Source organism: Phoenix dactylifera, chromosome 6 (assembly GCF_051530095.1).
Source record: "Phoenix dactylifera cultivar Ajwa chromosome 6, Ajwa_hap1_PhDact_Kaust_v1.1, whole genome shotgun sequence".
Taxonomy (NCBI): Eukaryota; Viridiplantae; Streptophyta; class Magnoliopsida; order Arecales; family Arecaceae; genus Phoenix; species Phoenix dactylifera.
Genome location: NC_143195.1, coordinates 27,755,811 through 27,775,078, shown reverse-complemented (window position 1 = coordinate 27,775,078; position 19,268 = coordinate 27,755,811). Strand labels below are relative to the sequence as shown.

Sequence of the window (19,268 nt, the reverse complement as noted above, 5' to 3'; positions counted from 1 at the left end):
CAGCATCAACTAGAGACACGCTGAGGCATAATTGGACCATCATTACGTAAGGCCATCGCTCAACTAGCAGAATACCATAGCAAACAACTAGCATAATCTCTGAGCAAACAACAGTGGTTTTGTAGCAAAAAAACAGCACAGTGGACACTTCACACAGATACAAAACTGGAACGCATGCATACAGCTCTCTCTTTCTCTCACCCTTGTATTTCTTTATCGCCAGAGAAGCTCCTCAAGCTGCTTAGAATTAACCAGGGTTCCATCGAGCTTGGATCGTGCTCCCAAAACTTGACATTTTAGGTGTCGAAAATGCCAGCTGGTTTGAGGAAACATAATCCACATTTATGGGTATCTAAACTCAGAAGTCAGTCTTCTACGAACAATTGTTTCAACTAGCAATACAAATTTTTCACATGTTCTGTCAAGCTTCCATGACTCAAAACACATACAAGCATCAAATAGAAAGCACTTTAAGCAAATCAGAAAGAGATGTATAGAATCATTTCTTTTCATTCTACACTCAGACCCACTACTAGATTGACATGAAAGGAATGAGCAAACAAACACACTCATTAACATCATCTTGGAGCAGGCTTTTGATGATGTGATTGCATGTCATCACTTAATTATTTGCTCAGGAAATTCTGAACAGCCAGCTATTTTCATCAAGTCATAGACCATGTAATATTTACAAGCAACAGCCCCCGCCTTGGCTTGCATGATCTTCCGGATTCTGTTTCAAAATGTTCCTCTTCACGGTTGCAGATCCTTCCTCCAATAGACTAGGAACCTCAAGAATCTGTAAAAGAGCATCACTTAGTTTCTGCAATGATCAATATAGTTTTTCCCAACATAGTGAAGTCCTAACTAGCCTCCAATCACAATGGAAAGAAGACTTAAACATAGCAATCAAGATCGGAGATCAGATTTATCATCCCTATTGACCAGTGATCCCCACAAAAAGTCATTAATGCAACATGTTGTAGCATCTGTGTTGTTTAAAAAAAAAGAGACATGAGGAATACTATTTTTTTTTTATTTCAATATGTATGATCCTTGAGATGGAGAAAACCTATTTTGGCATCAACACAATCAAACAAAGTTAAAGTTCGCAGCAATCCAATTTACAAACAGAATGAGAACCTGATATGAGCAGAGAAACTTCTATAGTTTAACATTCCTCATGAGTCATAACCGAGTGGTCAAATCATAGTACTAGAAGAAATTTTCATCAAATTCAGATAAAATCCACATATCTTTTATGAAGTGTACCTTCAGGGCAAGTTCTTCAAAACATTTCTCCACATTTTCTCGTGTTTTTGCACTGCATTCAAGAAACAAGCATCCATACTCTTGTGCAAAAGCAATTCCCTCTTCCCTTGTCACCATCTTCTCAGTTTCCTGGCATGTTATAAGGTGATTAGAGTAACATGTATTGAGCACTGCATGCCCTACATTATACAGAAAATGTCAATTAAAGAACAATAAAATCCTAATATACACCTTTCTTTGTATTATGCTACAAAATGTTATTAGCGTCAGAATTTTCAAACACAACAATTATCTAAAATAACAAAATAACAATGACAATGGAAGATACCTTGGAATTAAAAAAGCTAATAACTACATTTCTTTATGTCGCGTTACAAAATGTTATTAGCTTCAGAATTGTCAAACACAGCAATTATCCACAATAACAAAATAACAATGACTATAGAGGCTACCTTGTCAACTTTATTCCCAACAACCATTTTGACGCAGTCTTGACTAGTGGAGTACAAGTCAATTTCCCTGGCCCATATATCAGCTAAGTTTGTAAAAGTTTCTCGCCTCGTCACATCATAAACTAACAGGAGAAGAAAATCAAAGAGTTAGCCTTTCTGCATCCATAATATATACCCTAATAACATCATAAATTTTGAAAGCCACTTGAGGAACCATATCTAGAAGAAGTACGGGGATGAGAGCTATTAGCGAACAAAAGAGTCAATCATTTGCTCAACAGAATCATGAGCAACAAGTTGTAGCAAATCTTTCTGTTTCACATTCTGGCTTTATTTAGGCCAAGTGCCAACCTGACACTAATCCTCCATATATTTCATCTGGAGGGTTCGGGTATAAGCAATGTCAATATGCCTGTACTAAAAGTTTAACCAGGTAATTACCTAAACTACTTTTTTGTTTACACACTAGAGAATGTGAAGATTGTTCTAGATAGACATGATAAAGCTATGATTGAATTAAATAACAGGAATCAGACTCTGGTGGCCAAAATTGTGCAAAGCTGACCATGAAAAAGAAGAGCATCTGTGGCATATGAAAAGTAAGGTTGACCTGCTAAAACATGTCGAAAGAGTGTAATGATACTAATAGATGGTGAGATATAGTACAGTTGATCAGGTGAATCTTTAAAAGGAAAAATATGGCAATGAGCAAGGCAAGCAATGTAGGTTTGAACAAAGAAAATTTGGCTTTAAAAATGATTAGCATTCATACATTCTACTTGGCAAAATTAAAAGACAGCAAGGAGGTTTGGCATTGGCAGGCAAGTCATGGAGAAGCAACAGAAAGTTGTGAATAGACAATGCTCAAGATTTGCATACAAAGGAAGGAAATTGAAGATAAACCATCATAAGGCACCATGGCATGAATGATATCCAAGTGCTATTGCATAAAACCCAACACAAGTGAATATTAGGAGAATTTGAAAGCTAGCATGCACTGAATTATTAGTCTCAAAGTTGTGTCTCAAGGGGGAGAAGACAAGGGCTGTTTCTATAGGTACGAGAATATAAATTCCAGTGTTTCTCATTTAGTGATCTAAAACTGCTCTGAAAGTTCTTACATGGGTCAGTGTCATGTACAAACCCATGTTGGTGGTCAACTCAGATCAGCATGTATGGCAGCATACCACACTACAGTAGGGGTCAAACAAGTATATGTTCTGTTCAGTGGATTACAGTGTTAAATCAATTGACTATTAAATATATTTTCCTAATTAGAAATTTGATACAGACAAGTTCAATTCTTATGTTTTCACTTAAAAATGAGCTCTTAATCATTCTTTTCAATATTTAATCCTATATAATCACCATTTTTTGTCATAGTTTGTAGATTAGATTTTTTAATGCATAATTCAAATATTTCACTTGTGTATAACAGCAATAGAGCACAAGTTTCACCTAATGTCAGATGCTATATTGAAGAGTCATATTCTTTGTTGAGTATGCGAAACATGTCTACACATGACTAGAGAGAAAATCAAAGCAGTGTAGATGCCAAATGAATAGGCTTGTGCTTTTCTGTATCTTTCAACATGGTAGAATATCTTCTTGTATAGGTGCATGTTGATACATTACTGCACACAGTCTGACAATCTCAAACTTCACAAGCAAGATATATGGCACTTTCTCTTCTCTTTTCAACCTCGGGCGCAACTGACTTGGTCATTGTTTTTGGTTATATATGCTTCATGTTGGTGAGGGCAAGTCTTGGTACAACAATAAGACTGTTCCACTATGACCTGGGTGCCATGCATTCAAAACACTGAAGAGGGTGAACCTTGGTGCAACGGTGAGGTTACTCCATTGGGACTTAGGTGTAATGGGTTCAAAATATGGAAACAACCACTTTGCATGCAAGGTACGGTTGGATGCATCTAACCTTGCCAAACCCCGTAGTAGCTGGAGCCTCATGCATTGGGCTGCCCTTTATATATGATTCTTTTTAGTGTCTCTTTATCGATCCCTTGAAGGTTTTTGGCATGTTAAAATGTTATAAACATTAATTTGATCAGACTTGCTAATTGACCAATCCTACTCGATGCTACCACCATTTTTTTCTTCACCTTGGTGCATTCTTATAGATAACCCTACATAGCTACACCTAGTGCATCACAAGTCTCAAAGTTAACTCTATTAGATTTTTTGACCAATGTTCACATCAATTTTTGAGATCATTGATGCTGCCTGGTTGTGCACATATCTATCCCATGTCCATAGATCCTTTCTTAACTCAGACGCTGTACCTCGGCATCAAACAAATGATGTCAACCAAACATAAATAAAATTAGTAAACTACTTCAAAATTAAAAAATAATTGCTAGGATCCATCTATATAACTATATGTATCCCTCATGGAATCACATTTAAGCACCTTATTAATGCACTTTACTCCCTGCATGTGTTTCTTCCACCCTCCATTAGTCAAATCTCATCTCTATTGGTCCACATTCTAACACTGTAGGTCAACCATTACCCTCTCTCTTCACTTTCTCCTTCCCCATATACAATCTTAACAAGTGTTAATCTAGGGATACAACTCACCATGCGCCTGAATTCTGAGCCACTAAAGTTGATGGTGCAACTTGACTGAAGTGATCGGCTGCCCTACAAGGGACACTTCTCAAAGAATAAAGATACACTATGATGGCAGAAAACCATAGCGGCTCTTGCCTTCTGAGAAAAACAAAGTCAAAGTCGGTTACTTAACTCATAACTTCACTGGTGCAATGTACTGTGGTATCATTGATTACTAATGTCCACCTTTTCCAGGAATGGCAAGCAGAATCTGGTAATTATTGAGGACTGGCCCAACCCTTTTTTGGCACCATTATCCTGAAAAATTGTTCTTATCATGGAAACCTATCCCCATATGAGGACATGATTGTCTCAATGTCTGGTGTTGTGGAGTAAGGCACTCAGATCATGTACTTCAGTCGAGTGAAGATAAGAAAAGTCCTGCAAATATGTATCAATAAATGGCAGCCAGTTCAACTGTTCTGTTCACCAAATATACTGGACAAAGCATATGAAGAAATTCATGTGATCAATTTCTTAACTTAGAGCAGCCATATCTTCTATAATCAACTCCCATTTCAGCAATATCTGCATAACAAGGTCACCAGTTCAATAAAAGTTCAATCTGATTAGGATCATCTCATGTCCCAATTTAAGGCTGTTTTCTTTCTAGAATATGTACGAAGGCTCATATTGTGAATAAGATTCCAACTATATTCAAGAGAAAAATGCAACCCACCCACAACAATGTTTTATCCGTATTGTGAAGACCCGTGCGGACATGTGCTTAGTCCGACAACGGTTATTCGTTGGGTAGATCTTAGATACTTATACAGGATCAAGGAATCCAAATAATACCTTCCGACTAGCCATTTTGGGTGAGGTCCTAGGTTGTCACAAATGGTATTAGAAAAGACCCGGCTCATAACCTATATGGATTAAGGGATACTGCAACACAAATCCATTAGAGTTGACCACGGGCCGATCGTGGTACTTAGAATTAGATTTCAATGGATTTGAACCTTTAGCCTGACGAGAATGTCAGAGCTTAAACGGAAGGAGTATGCGAGGACCCGTGCGAATGTGTGTTTAATCCCACATTGGTTATTCGCTGGATAGATCTTGGATACTTATATAGGATCAAGGAACCTAAATAATACCTTCTGGCTAGCCATTTTGGATGAGGTCTTGGGTGGTTACATGTATACACAAAAACAAGGCTATGTAGAAGATTGCTAAGAAGTAAGAACTATATGGTAAAGATGATTTTGGCACTAATACATTTAACAGATGAATGAATGACACAACCAATCAGTCAGAGAAAAAATTGGTTATAGTGGAAGTGTCTAATATAGCAGAATCCAACCTCCATTATGTCAATGAATTAGGTAGGGCTCGCCCACCCTTGTTTTTCTGAAAAAATAAATAACAGAAAACAGTTCTAAACAGAAAAATTAAAACAAAGATAGCACCTAAATTCTTGTCCTGCTTTGGGAATTTGACTATTAGAAAGCAGGAGCAGAGCCATAACAGCTACCTGCTGAGAGAGGTTTAGACGTTGGTTTTGACAGCTCCAGTACCTCTCTTCATTGCCCACAGCAAGAAGAGGCAGCATATAAACTCAACAGAAGTAAATAAAATGAAAAATTTCTTGAAGAACCTATCAGAATGCTTTATTGCTAGCCTATCAGAATGTAGCCTGCTCCATAAAGCAAACTACCTCAATGACAAGTATATTGTTACCATCCACTCGAGTGTAATATCATGCAATAAAAGAATTTATTCTACTAACCATATAATCTTATTCAACAACTCTTTTGCCCACTATCTGGTGGAGTTTTATAAACTTTTCCATAAGACATTTTTATATCTTATGAAGCATGTGAGCATTTTAAAAGAGAAGAAGGTATTAATAAGGCAGCACCCATAAACAAACAAGTACATCCAATGACGATAATGTGCCAAATGAGAATTGGACAGAAAAGGAGAAAAGTAAAAAAGAAAAAAGTTCGAGATAATGCTTACTGTAGCTTGTTAATTGATTTGCTTACCTAGAATGATTCCTTGAGCACCTCTATAATAAGAACTAGTTAGCGTCCTAAATTTCTCCTGCCCAGCTGCAAAATGTGCATAAATAGTTTAAAAAAATGGGGGATAAAGTTATAAAGTGGCACATATACTTCATTACAAACACCAGAAACAATATGTCAAAATTCATATTATTCTCACGAACTTTCCTCAAGAACTCACAGCATCATTTACAGAAATTACAGTGTTTCCATATTATATTGTTTGCAGCATGGAACATCATGTATCAGGAAGGAATTTGGACAAATACGTTATCAGCATGTTAAGATATTCCACCAATACAAAGATGATACACGTAAAATAGAAGTTCACAAGAGTACTTTCAACTCGGAAAAAAAGACATAAATATGAATTATAATTGTTACTATATTTCAAAAGTAAGCAATAATGCTTGAAGAATTCTGTAGAAATTATAATATAATCTCATTGCATAGAAATGCCTCATGTTTTGTACTGAAGAGAAGATGACAAATTGAAGGCACATGGAGACAAAAATAATCATACTAAAGACCTAAAAATAGTAAAAGTTTTAAAAATGTAGCAATATCAGCATCCAATCTTAATATTGGGTTGCTTCAGCAGATTCAGCTACAAGATTTTGCTCCGGAGGAGGTTTACACTTTCCATAATTCAGTTCAATCCCTTGTCAGCTACTGCCAATGTCCATTGGTAAGGCTAATCTGTGGAATCTCTCCTTCAATCAAACGCCAATTGCAATCAGCCAAGTCTTAGCAGCTACAATCTTCTGCCTGGTGTAGCTGAACTCAATCCAGAATCTTGCTCCTCTTGCATCTCTATCCCAATACATCCACCCCATCTTTGACTATATACTTTCAATGCTCCATTTAGCTCAAAAATAAATGTTCTCTTTATTTTATATTTTTTTAGTTTTGAAAGATTAAAGGTGGTCTTGTAGGAATCAGCCCCTGATTTCGTTAAGAGAATGAAATCCCATAAAAACACATGGAGGAGGGGGAGGAGTGGCACTGGAGTTTCAGAAGGTTACAGATTAGATTAGGGGAGATTGTGGTTAAGTGGGACTTAGCATCAATAGGAGATCCGATGAAACATGCACAAAGTATGGTGATTCTTGTAATCAACATCATGACAGATGTCATACAACTGTTGGTCCTCGCAACAGGCTGTTTGTAAAGCATTCATGAATGGATGGGTCCATTGCTGTGTGACAGACCGGGTACAAACATAGGAACAAGGTGGGGACTAACGTACAAATCAGGTGGGGTCCTTATCTTCTCAACAATTAAAGAGACACTATCATGAAGGTGCATGCATAATGTGGCACTTTGTCTCTATTTTAAGCCATAAAGTCTCCTAAGAAAACTAAAATATCTAAAGAATGGGGCAATGGCCCAGCGGTTGGCATGGCATTTCACAATGATAGTGGGTTCGAGCAGGGGGCTTGATGCAGTGAAGCATGAATAAAGCTCAATTTGATTCAAGCAATTAGGTGCATGTCAAGCCTAGTCTAGGGGCAGTTCAGTGCAGTTGGACATGTTAGTGCCTCGCTTAAAAGTGATTCGCTGGCAACAGGCCACCACCAAATCACGCACTATCCTAGAGGTTGATCCGTCAAGAGATCATTTAACCAAAGAAGTTCGACTGAATTTATTTGTATGAGCTATCTAGCTACTAATGTATCAGAGCCGAGGACGGCTTTAGTCCGAGGGTGGGTGAATGAAAGATCCCACATCGGCTAGACTCGTTTCAGAGCCTGGGCATACAAGGCGGGTGTCTCCAAATCCTACAGACGCGTTTTGGGTGGAAAACAAAATCGGAGAGAGGTCTAAGCGGCACGTATGCGCGCGTGAGGGCCCCAGAACCGGACAATATCTGGCAGGGGAGCCCCGTGTTCTCCCCTCATGTTGCCCCCACGTGGGCACTAGGTACCTCACGTGCCCCGCGCAGGAAGGGGCGTGACAAATGTGCACTGAAAGCCAGAATTTGCATCATTGACTACTAGAGGGTGAAACATGCAGCAACAAACTAGAGAGCCGTAGAAACGGAGAGCTTCACCAACCTTACCCTTCGGAGATTGTGATTAGATTCAGGGTACGATTGGTTGGCAACCAAAATCAGAATTAGAATTGGAGTCGAAATGGATTGGAATGCGAATCAAAATGGCCATATTCCCCAACGTGTTTGGTTTGTGATTGAAATCAAAATCGGATTCGGAATAGAATTTGAATACCAGGAAAGAGTCTGAATTGGATCTTGGGGGATTAGGGTAGTTGGATCCCCCTCTTCCTCCCCTCAAGAAAATAGCTGAAACGGGAGTCACTCATTCTCATTCCAGAATCCAACTCTCCCAAACCAAACATGCCCTTAGAGTTGTTTGTCGCTAAGTGCTGAAGTCCAGTTGATGAAAGGCAAGGTAATGTTGTCCATGTCTTAAGTTTTGTGGAGTGTTTATTATTGAAGTTGAACTCATTTCTTTCTTTCCAAGATGGCAAATGCAGCCCTATGTAAGCACATTCGAACCACCTCACAGCTTAGCAGCTAAGCTTGTGAGCATCAAATCATCCAAAATAGATGGCAGGCTAGCTGGTGAACTTACATTTTGGTTAAGAAGGGGTACGAAGAATCCCCAGATAAAAGTGGCATATGGGCATTCAGGGAGCAGATGGCACACTGTTTCCAGATTTTGCTTGCAAACAATGCTAATTGTTGGAACAAGTCATCCTCTCTGTTGAAGCTTATCTCCTGTAAGCAAGCTAGGCGATAAAGATTGTTACTTTCTGAGTTAGAGATGCCTGACAAATGTTTATGTCCCAAGGTAGTGAGCTGTAACAACCTAGAACCTCTCCTAAAAAGGCTAGTCGGAAGGTATTATTTGGGTTTCTTGATCTTGTATAAGTACCCAAGATCCATCCAGTGAGTAACTGATATGGGACTAAACACACGCCTGCATGGGTCCTCACATACTCTCTCCGTTTAAGCTCTGATGTCTTCGTCAGACTAAGAATTCAAATCCATTCAAATCTAATCAAAGCACCTCGATCGGCCTGTGGTCAGCCACAATGGATCCGTATTGTAGTATCCCCTTGTCCACATAGGTTATGGGCCAGGTCTCCTCTGATATCATTTATAGCAACCCATGAACTCATCCAAAAATGCTAGCCAGAAGATATTATTTGGATTCCTTGATCTTGTATAAGTACCCAAGATCTACCCAGCGAATAACCGATGCGGAACTAAACACATGCTCACACGGGTTCTCACATGAGCAGTATAAAAGATTGAGGAAAAAATGAAAGCATACTGAGAACTTTAGATCACTGCTCCATTCCCATCTGATAGTATAATCATCTTGGAAAAGGTTGAAATTCAGTAGTTATGTACAGAGAACAAGGTATAACCGGAATAGTGGAGGCTCAAGATATCTCCTAAAGAGGCGGGCCAAGGATAGAAGTTGGCGAACCTTTTTAATAGCGACATTAGGATTATAACAAAGCTAAAAATGTTCTGGATATGAGCGTTAGAAGGTGATCAATCTCATCCATGGATCATTCCAAAACAAATATTTGAGCATCTCCAATAAAAAAAAAGAATTCTTTATTAAATCATTATTATGTGTTTCTTCAAAATTTAATTGGTGGGTACATTTCTGTTATGTTAGAAATACAAACACTTCCTCGAAAAATCCCATTATACAAGCTGAACAATGGCATTGACTCTACCAGATCAGCTTTTCAACCACAATTTAAAAGCCTCTATCCAACTATTTGGGTTGTGCCTCCAACCTCCTCATCGTGATTCCTTGAAGGGGTATCTCCCCTATTAATACAAGCCTGCTTACACACAATGATTACAAATAGGTGCAAGATGCCATCTAGTTGCCTGCCTCAAGTGGTTTCCCTCCCAACTACCTAAAGCATTACCAGCTTGCCCAGGTGGTGCAGTTTCTAGGCCAATTCCAAAGTGGGCAACCCAAGCCTGATGGAGGCATCTGGATCCTTTCTCAAATTTACACCCTGTTTCTTTAAGGCCTTCCTCTCATCTTTCCTGACACTTTGACACAAATCCAAGTCCAAGCCTTTATCTCCACCTTAAGATGTCTTATTGTAAATTTCTTTATCATTTCAGCTGATAACTCACTACTTAAATGATAGAATACTATTGCTCAGGACTGTATTGCTAGAGAACAAGTTCTTCAAATTCACATAAATAGAAAATGCAAACTACGAAAACAAAACTGAGTGTTTTTCTTATAACATAGAAGTGATAGAGGAGTAAATTCATTGGAGAACATGACACTTGGAATAAGATTTATTACATTTCATTTTTCCATCAGAAACATTGAGGAAATTATGAATATTAGCCTTCCAATTCCTATGAGTGAAGATTTGACCAGATTGGCCATTTACTCAGGATGGAGTTCTCCAAACACGTTTTCGGCTTACAATTATTATGTGTTCCTCAAGTGTTCCTTTGGAAGTACATACATGATCATTTCCAACATTCAATTTCTCATTTCAACATTACAATATTAATAGTGGTACATGTACAAGGTATGGTTTTCATTCGGAGTGTATTCATTATATTCTTTGTGATTATGGGGATGCTAGTCTTAACTACACTTCTTCAAGCTCTAAAGATGCATAATGTAACTCGTTCACCAAATTAAATCTCCACCTAGTTGGGAGGCTTAAATTTTGGTCATAGGGCTGTTGTGGATTCAGAAGGTTAGAAATATCTTACTTCTGTTGGCAGTTTGGAAGAGGTGTAGCTTTGTCTACTACAATAAATGGGTCCATGAGGAATCTACTAATACCCATGCATTTCCACTTGCGAAGGAACTTTTGAATAACTTGGGTGTCAGAGTTGTCTATGATAATGCAAGTAAAGACTCGATGTAGGATTGGGGAGTTTAGAGTATACAAATAAGAGAATACTTCAGGGGGAAACTGCTGCATAAGAAATGGAGGGCCAAGAAATTCTCTTCATTTAGAGTGCTCACTGTCATCATATCTGAAAAGGCAGGCATCAGCAGCTTGGTTATGCACCTTCTGGTATCCATGCACTTGGTCCATTTGAAACAGAGGCTAGGTCTATGATTGAATACAACTAGCATTACGACAAGAAATTCAGAAGTTGGAAGTACACTCAGAAAACTTGTGGAAACAGGAGAACAACTTCCTTGGCAAATCGCTACAGATATCCAAATATTTGGTTTTTTTTAAAGGAACCCAATATTGGTCCACCCATCATAACTATTGGTCAAACAAGCTGACTACATTTCAAAAATTCAAGGGAAAATAAATCCATGTACTTTTGGGAGTTCGAGCAAGATATGCCTATGGGTTTCATCCACCTCCTTTGAGAGGACATGATTATAACATATAATGAACATTGAAGGAAATTGCTTATGGATCTCTTCATACCAGGGAAAAAAAAAGAGTAAATGAAGAAGAGAGAACTAGAATTGCTCAATTAATAATGTCGTAGCCTCCATGAATATATATAAATAAATCAAGCATGGAAAGCCGTACCGGCCCGTACGGGCCGGTACGTACCGGTCCGGTTCTTGACCGGTACCGGAAACAGATGAAAACCGGTATTTCATCTGCGAACCGGCCGGTACGGAGCCTGTACCCGTACCGGCCGAAACCGGCCGGTACCGCTTGGTACCGGCCTCGTATCGGCCGGTGCGCACCGGTACGGTTTTCTTTTTTTTTTTGGGAACCACAGCGCCTCGCGCTGTGGTTTTTAAAACCACCGCGTGGCGCGTGGTTTCAAAAACACGCGCCACTTCTTTCAAAAAAAAATTGGGTTTTTTTTTGGGGGGGGGAACCACAGCGCCACGCGCTGTAGTTTTTAAAACCACCGCGTGGCGCATGGTTTTAAAAACCACGCGGCCACACGTGGTTTTAAAAACCACGTGCCCACGCGTGGTTTTAAGGAAGAAGTGGCCCACAGGCCACTTCTTTCAAATAAAAAAAAAGCCGGATTTTTTTTTTTTTTGGGGAACCACAGCGCCACGTGCTGTGGTTTTTAAAACCACCGTGTGGCGCATGGTTTTAAGGAAGAAGTGGCCCACGGGCCACTTCTTTCAAATAAAAAAAAAAGAAGTATTTTATTTGAAAAACCACCTCCGACCACTCCTTCCCATCAAAAAAACAAAGAAGTGGCCTCTCAGCCACTTCTTTTCTGACACTTTTGTTTTAAAAAAAGAAGTGGCCGAGCCACTTCTTTTTTTGAATTGACAGTAAGAAAAAAGTGGCCTCTCGGCCACTTCTTTCCTCGCTCGTTCGGTTATAAAAATCGAACGAGAGGCTCTGTTAATAACTCCAGAATACTAAAATCCAGGAATGAGCCTCTGAAGAGTAATCAGAGACGGAAAGATTTGAGAGATAGCCCACAAATTGAGGAGAAAGTCCTGCCCAAAAAATCCAGCGGAGACTATATAAGGTGCGGTTTTTTTGTCCTATGTTATTTCATTAATTTTGTTAATAATTTATTTAAAAAAATAGTTTATAAATTACTTAAATAATAAGATAATGCAAAAATTTACTTTATTAGCTTAATTTTTTGATAAGTTGTCCTTTTATGATAGAAATGGAGCCATCAAGAAAAACGAACCCTGAAAAGCGTGATATTGGCTGGTCTTATGGGCGAAGACTTGGAAGTGAGGGGCAACGACACCAGTTTCAATGCAAGTTTTGCGACAAGGTTTTCAAGGGAGGAGGGGTAACCAGGTTGAAGCAACACTTAGTCGGAAATTCCGGTGAGGTTGCTACGTGCCCAAATTGTCCTAGCGAGATTCGTGTGCTGATGAGGCAGAATCTTGCTGAGGCCAAAGAAGCGAAGGAGATGGCTTCCAAGAAGAGGGCGGAGGTCGATCGCCAAGCAGCAGAGCCACCTTCTTATCACTCTAGGGAGCCAGAGGAGGTTGAGAATCTAGATGAGGAGGAGGCAGATATTCAGGCGGCCATGAAAACATCAATTTTCACTTAATTTAAGATCCAACAGAGACAACATTTAAAAAAAAATGTCTGGCTCGCGGTACCGGCCGATACGGTACCGGTCCCTAGATATCTGCCTCCTCCTCATCTAGATTCTTGACCTCCTCTGGCTCTCTAGAGTGATAAGAAGGTGGCTCTGCCGCTTGGCGATCGACCTCCGCCCTCTTCTTGGAAACCATCTCCTTCGCTTCTTTGGCCTCAGCGAGATTCTGCCTCATCAGCACACGAATCTTGCTAGGACAATTTGGGCACGTAGCAACCTCACCGGAATTTCCGGCTAAGTGTTGCTTCAACCTGGTTACCCCTCCTCCCTTGAAAACCTTGTCGCAAAACTTGCATTGAAACTGGTGTCGTTGCCCCTCACTTCCAAATCTTCGCCCATAAGACCAGCCAATATCACACTTTGCAGGGTTCGTTTTTCTTGATGGCTCCATTTCTATCATAAAAGGATAACTTATCAAAAAATTAAGCTAATAAAGTAAATTTTTGCATTATCTTATTATTTAAGTAATTTATAAACTATTTTTTAAATAAATTATTAACAAAATTAATGAAATAACATAGGACAAAAAAACTGCACCTTAAATAGTCTCCGCTGGATTTTTTGGGCAGGACCTCCTCCTCAATTTGTGGGCTATCTCTCAAATCTTCCTGTCTCTGATTACTCTTCAGAGGCTCATTCCTGGATTTTAGTATTCTGGAGAGCCTCTCGTTCGGTTTTAAAAACCGAACGAGCGAGGAAAGAAGTGGCCGAAAGGCCACTTCTTTCGTACTGTCAATTCAAAAAAAGAAGTGGCCGAGAGCCACTTCTTTTTTTAAAACAAAAGTGTCAGAAAAGAAGTGGCCTTCTTTGTTTTTTTGATGGGAAGGAGTGGCCGGAGGTGGTTTTTCAATTAAAATACTTCTTTTTTTTTTATTTGAAAGAAGTGGCCCGTGGGTTCCTTAAAACCATGCGCGGGCGCATGGTTTTTAAAACCACATGCCACGCGGTGGTTTTAAAAACCACAGCGCGTGGCGCTGTGGTTCCCCCCCAAAAAAAAAAACCCGCCTTTTTTTTTTATTTGAAAGAAGTGGCCCGTGGGCCACTTCTTCCTTAAAACCACGCGCGGGCGCGTGGTTTTTAAAACCACGCGCCACGCGGTGGTTTTAAAAACCACAGCGCGTTCCCCAAAAAAAAATCCGATTTTTTTTAATTTGACTTCCTTAAAACCACGCGCGGGCGCGTGGTTTTAAAAACCACAGCGCGTGGCGCTGTGGTTCCCCAAAAAAAAAACCGATTTTTTTTTTTTGAAAGAAGTGGCCCGTGCGCCACGCGGTAGTTTTAAAAACCACAGCGCGAGGCGCTGTGGTTCCCCAAAAAAAAAAAAAAAAAAACCGTACCGGTGCGAACCGGCTCAAGCGGTACCGGCCGGTTCGGGCTCCGTACCGGTTCGCAGATGAAAACCGGAAAATACCGATTTTCATCTATTTTCAGTACCGATCAAGAACCGGACCGGTACGTACCGGCCCGTACCGGCTGGTACGGGCCGGTACGGCTTTCCATGCATTTAATGATATTTTGAATAATAACCTAAATCTTAGCAAACCACTACTCATGAGGGTTCTTTGATAGATACTGGAAAAGAAAGTAGATCAGTATAATAAAAAAAATTACCGATGATTGACCCTCATTAGGAAAACAAGTGATTCAATTTGAATTTTCAGCTTATATGCCTCCAAGATGCAAGCAGTTCTTTATACAAATTTATGATATGTTTGCTGTTTCTTAAAAAAGTACTTTTGTAACTTTAAAAGTAAAAAAGTGCTTCTCAGAGAAAGTAAGTGTTTGATGACAATATCTGATAAGCACTTCTATGAGAGGAAAAAAAGTGTTTTTTAGGAGAAGCTAGAAAACCTAGCTTCTGGCTTTTTCTTGTAAGAAGAACTTTTCAAAAAGCAGAAGCAACACCATCATGTTTTCCTCTTCTTCTCAAATATTTCAAAATCTAGCAAATAGGAAGGTTGCATCCTAATCATGAAATTAAATTGAATAACCCATGTGGTAGGTCCTGTTACCTCAGTTGGCGTCATGGATTTTCTCGAAAGCCTCTTTCTTGTCTAAAAATGTCTTGGCTAAGGATTTGGCCCCAAATTACACAAATCATGTTGCAAGCTGGTCCTAATGTTCTAAAATTTGGTAGATCATTCCACGTAGCCATGCACATACCGATGAATTTTGATACCAACTTCTATGGAAGGAATTTCAGTATTTATAGTCTTAATGACTATAAAGTACTTCATAACTATTTTCTTTCATGGATTAAATAAACTATTAAGCACTTCATAATAGCATTTTCTTTCATGGATTAGCATTTGCTTCCAGTTGCTGGAAAGATATCTTTTATCTTTTTATGCATATGTTTTATGTTGGGAACCTATAATCATTTCCGACAAAAAATTCAGCATTATGTTCTTGTATCATCTGTTGAGGAAAATACAGAGTAGTATTTTGTAAAGAAAAAAAGATAGCCTAGTAGATCTTGAAATTTCAGACAAATAATTTGAATTGAAGCTGGGAATGTCTAAGCATGAAATGGTAATATTTTTACTTTTCTACATACAAGAGCTTACCCGTGTCCCATATCGTGAGTTTCAGCCTCTTCCCACCAACTGTAAGATGTTTGATCTTAAAATCCACTCCTGGGCATAAATACTAAGCAAAAGTTAAAATAAATAAACTAGGTACAAGCTATTGGAAAAGGAAAAAGGAGTCATGGCAAACAACCACCAAGATAGATGTAAAACTGCATTATTTATTATACATGCCCATGTTTCTTAACAACAGGAACAAAAGAAGGGTGTCATTCAAGCTCTCCAACAGCCAACATTATCTAGATATTAAACAGCTAGATTTTGGAGTAAGCATTCAATGACATCTTCTCATGTGAAGTTCATATGCATTTTGTGATCACTTGAATCAGGAGCAGGTGTGGTAGGCTGGGAGTAGATTCATGTGTGGAAGGAAGCAAGGCATGAAACCTCTCAAAAAGCTTAGATGTATGAGCAGGGAAGCATCTTGGTAAAATAATATCAAATACTACAGTTAGTCAAAATGCGCATATTTGATTACATTTTTGGAAATACATATTCAGGAGTTCAAAATAGTGATAGAACAGTTAATAGCATATTTATTATTAAACTAGCAAGGATGTAGAAGATATGGCCCTTAAGCTTGCACAAAGCATCTTCATCACCAAGTCAATATGCATCTTTCTCGCTTATCCTACACATGGATCTCATCCTTTACAAATAGAGGCAAAACCAACCAGTGCCAAGAGGCCAGAACCTCAAGAAACTTAATAATCTCTTATAGCACCACCTTAAATCATCTTTCTACCCCTAATACATTAGGCACTTGGCCCCCCAAAACGATGCCTAACATGGACAACAAACCAAAAAAATTCAACATAATCCTTCCTTAAAATCTTAAACTAATCATATTATTCCAATAGCTCTGCAGCACTTTGGTCATTATCTGACTTCTAATTATTTTATGAACTAGAATGCAAGTAAACACAAGTAAATGACACCGCAAATATCCACAACCAAATACGACAGAGCCTCAAAATCTCTTAAGTTGGCTTGTTCATTCAACCATACTCCAAATTTTTCTACCAGAAAAAAGGAAAAAAATCTACAATTCAAATTTGAAAACTATATCAAGTTGTGATAGTTCGTCTTAAGTTATTGTGACAAAATAACCTCTGTTATACAGTTTCTACAAACTGGAAACTTCCATCTATATATATTGAGCGATATATAGTAATGCAAACAAATCAAGCCATTATCCACTATTAAAAGTCCTACAAAATCAAAAGCTCGCATGAACACACTAATAAATATGGCCAAGTACATCCACCTAAACCAATGGACATTGAAGTAGGAATTTCAATCACCTTATTCTTCTAACTAGATATAAATAAGAACCCAAAATTCTACAAAATAAAACCACGGCCATCTCGTCACAAAAAATAATCGAGATGCCACGAGAGATGTAACTAAATGTATCAACTAAATCACAGATCAGACCAAGACCATATCTTTAACATTTGACATCCGAATCCCTCGTAAATGCGCAAAGCAACAGCAGTCAATAAAATCGATCCCACTCAACGAACCAGGAAAGAAACCTGTGTCATCTGAATTCCTACCATAGAACACAAAAATCTAACTTAAAAAGAAATCAAGAGATCATACCGATAGTCGGGGCGAGATCGTCGACATGGCTGGAGATGAAACTGAGAAGCAGACTGCTCTTCCCCACCCCGGAGTCACCGATCAACAGTATCTTGAAAGCGTAATCGTAGCTGCTCCCAGAACCAGCAGACGAACCCATCTATGTATAATAAAACCAAGAACCCGCAGGCGCTGCTACTGATCTCTCTCTCTCTCTCTATTCTCAATTCCTCACGGCGTTGGGTGTTGAAGGTGATGGTGGTGGTGGGGTTGGCGAGAAGAGAAAGGAAAGCGAGCGACGGAGAGAGAATAAAAATAGAAACACAAAAGGGGAGAGAGGAAGTGGAGATGAGAGGAAAAAGAGAAAAAAGAAAGGCAATGGCATATCGGCATCCACTCTCCCCGCCAACCCACACCGAGCTCTCTCTCAGATGGATGCTTCTTTTCTTTTTCTCTTTTTTTTTTTTTTTTCCTCACTTTTTTTTTTTTGAATAAAGATGGCAATTTATATAGCTCTAATGTGAGCACATGCTACCAAATCACGAGAAAGTGAAAATACATGGAAGAGCAAATGTCTCCTATAGATATTCAGAGAAAATTCTCGAAATGCCGGACGACAAAGAAGGCGACCAGTTTGCTGCTCTATTCGTCTTCCGAAACATATATGCTGTTTACAAGCCGCCCATCTTTTGAACTAGCCTGCAGATCTCTCTAATAAGAGGATGGCCATCACCATATCTATTCACATCTCATATCCAATCAATCGCCACAAAAGAATTTTCCTCGAGATACACCTGCTTGGCTCCAAGAAACCTCATCGTATATAACTGCTTCTCTCATCTCTCATGTAGCCTGAAGCTCTACCCCTACAACAGTAAACCCAGGCATGTGCTGACCTTCGGCTACTACCAGCCTACTAAAAAAATTTCTGATCATAAATTAAACACCTCTTTTTAGAGATTCGTCGTTCGCCGACCACCTGGGGCTTTCCCTTTTTTGGGAGGTTAGGACTTGGGACCAACCTCGGGGAGACCTGGGGGAGTCGCCGTCGAGGGCAAACGGGGCCGGTTTTCACGTATTCGCTGTGCTGCTGACGTGTGATCGTGCGATGGCGAGCGTTTGCTGTTCGACGGGACAGGCTGGGAAATTGGACTGCCGGGTTTCTGGGACACTGGCTGTCCCCACGTGGACACGTGCTTCCACGTGGGGACATATTGTATTGCATGTTAGATCGATGGATAATGGATCCGGTAACGTGGAAATGGACAACCCTCATTGGAGCCTCACACACAAAGTGACAGGCAAGCATACTCAAGCAAGGGTTCCCGTTGGAAGGCCACCATTAGATCACGCTCTACATGAATCTCAAAATATTCAAAAAAAAAAAAAATTATTCATCCATCTACACATGTCTCAAAGTGACCATTATGTGCTTCAACAGTAGATTTGTACGGAAAAAAAAGTTGAAACTTTCTTTCGCATGAAAGATGCAACCCGTGTCCCCCAAAACGTAGTTACAAGTCAAGTCATTCAGATTGGAGTCTGAAAAGCATATACCAACCGGCACTCGGAAGAGAGAATGGTACCGGATGCCTTCTCTCTCTTTCTTTCTTTTTCTTTTGGTCAGAGCGGGCATGTTACGTAGGTAAAACTACAATTTATTAGTGAAATTACTATGCAGGAT

The 19,268-nt window shown here is 39.4% G+C and overlaps 1 protein-coding gene across 2 annotated transcripts; it reads right to left on the bottom strand.

Moving 5' to 3' along the window:
• Nucleotides 1-341: 341 nt before the first annotated feature.
• LOC103723446 (ras-related protein RABC2a-like) lies at nt 342-17,993 on the bottom strand. Of its 2 annotated transcripts, none has more exons than XM_088723544.2 (6): nt 17,606-17,993; nt 15,980-16,061; nt 6,350-6,415; nt 1,725-1,846; nt 1,273-1,401; nt 342-799 (listed from the first exon to the last, which is right to left on the bottom strand). In XM_088723544.2, the coding sequence occupies exons 1-6, from the start codon at nt 17,630-17,632 to the stop codon at nt 689-691; spliced, it is 537 nt and encodes a 178-aa protein (XP_088579670.1). In that variant the 5' UTR covers nt 17,633-17,993; the 3' UTR covers nt 342-688. The 2 variants fall into 2 exon arrangements, with proteins under 2 accessions (XP_088579670.1, XP_008812576.1); XM_008814354.6 differs by having other exon boundaries at nt 15,980-16,048.
• Nucleotides 17,994-19,268: the final 1,275 nt, after the last annotated feature.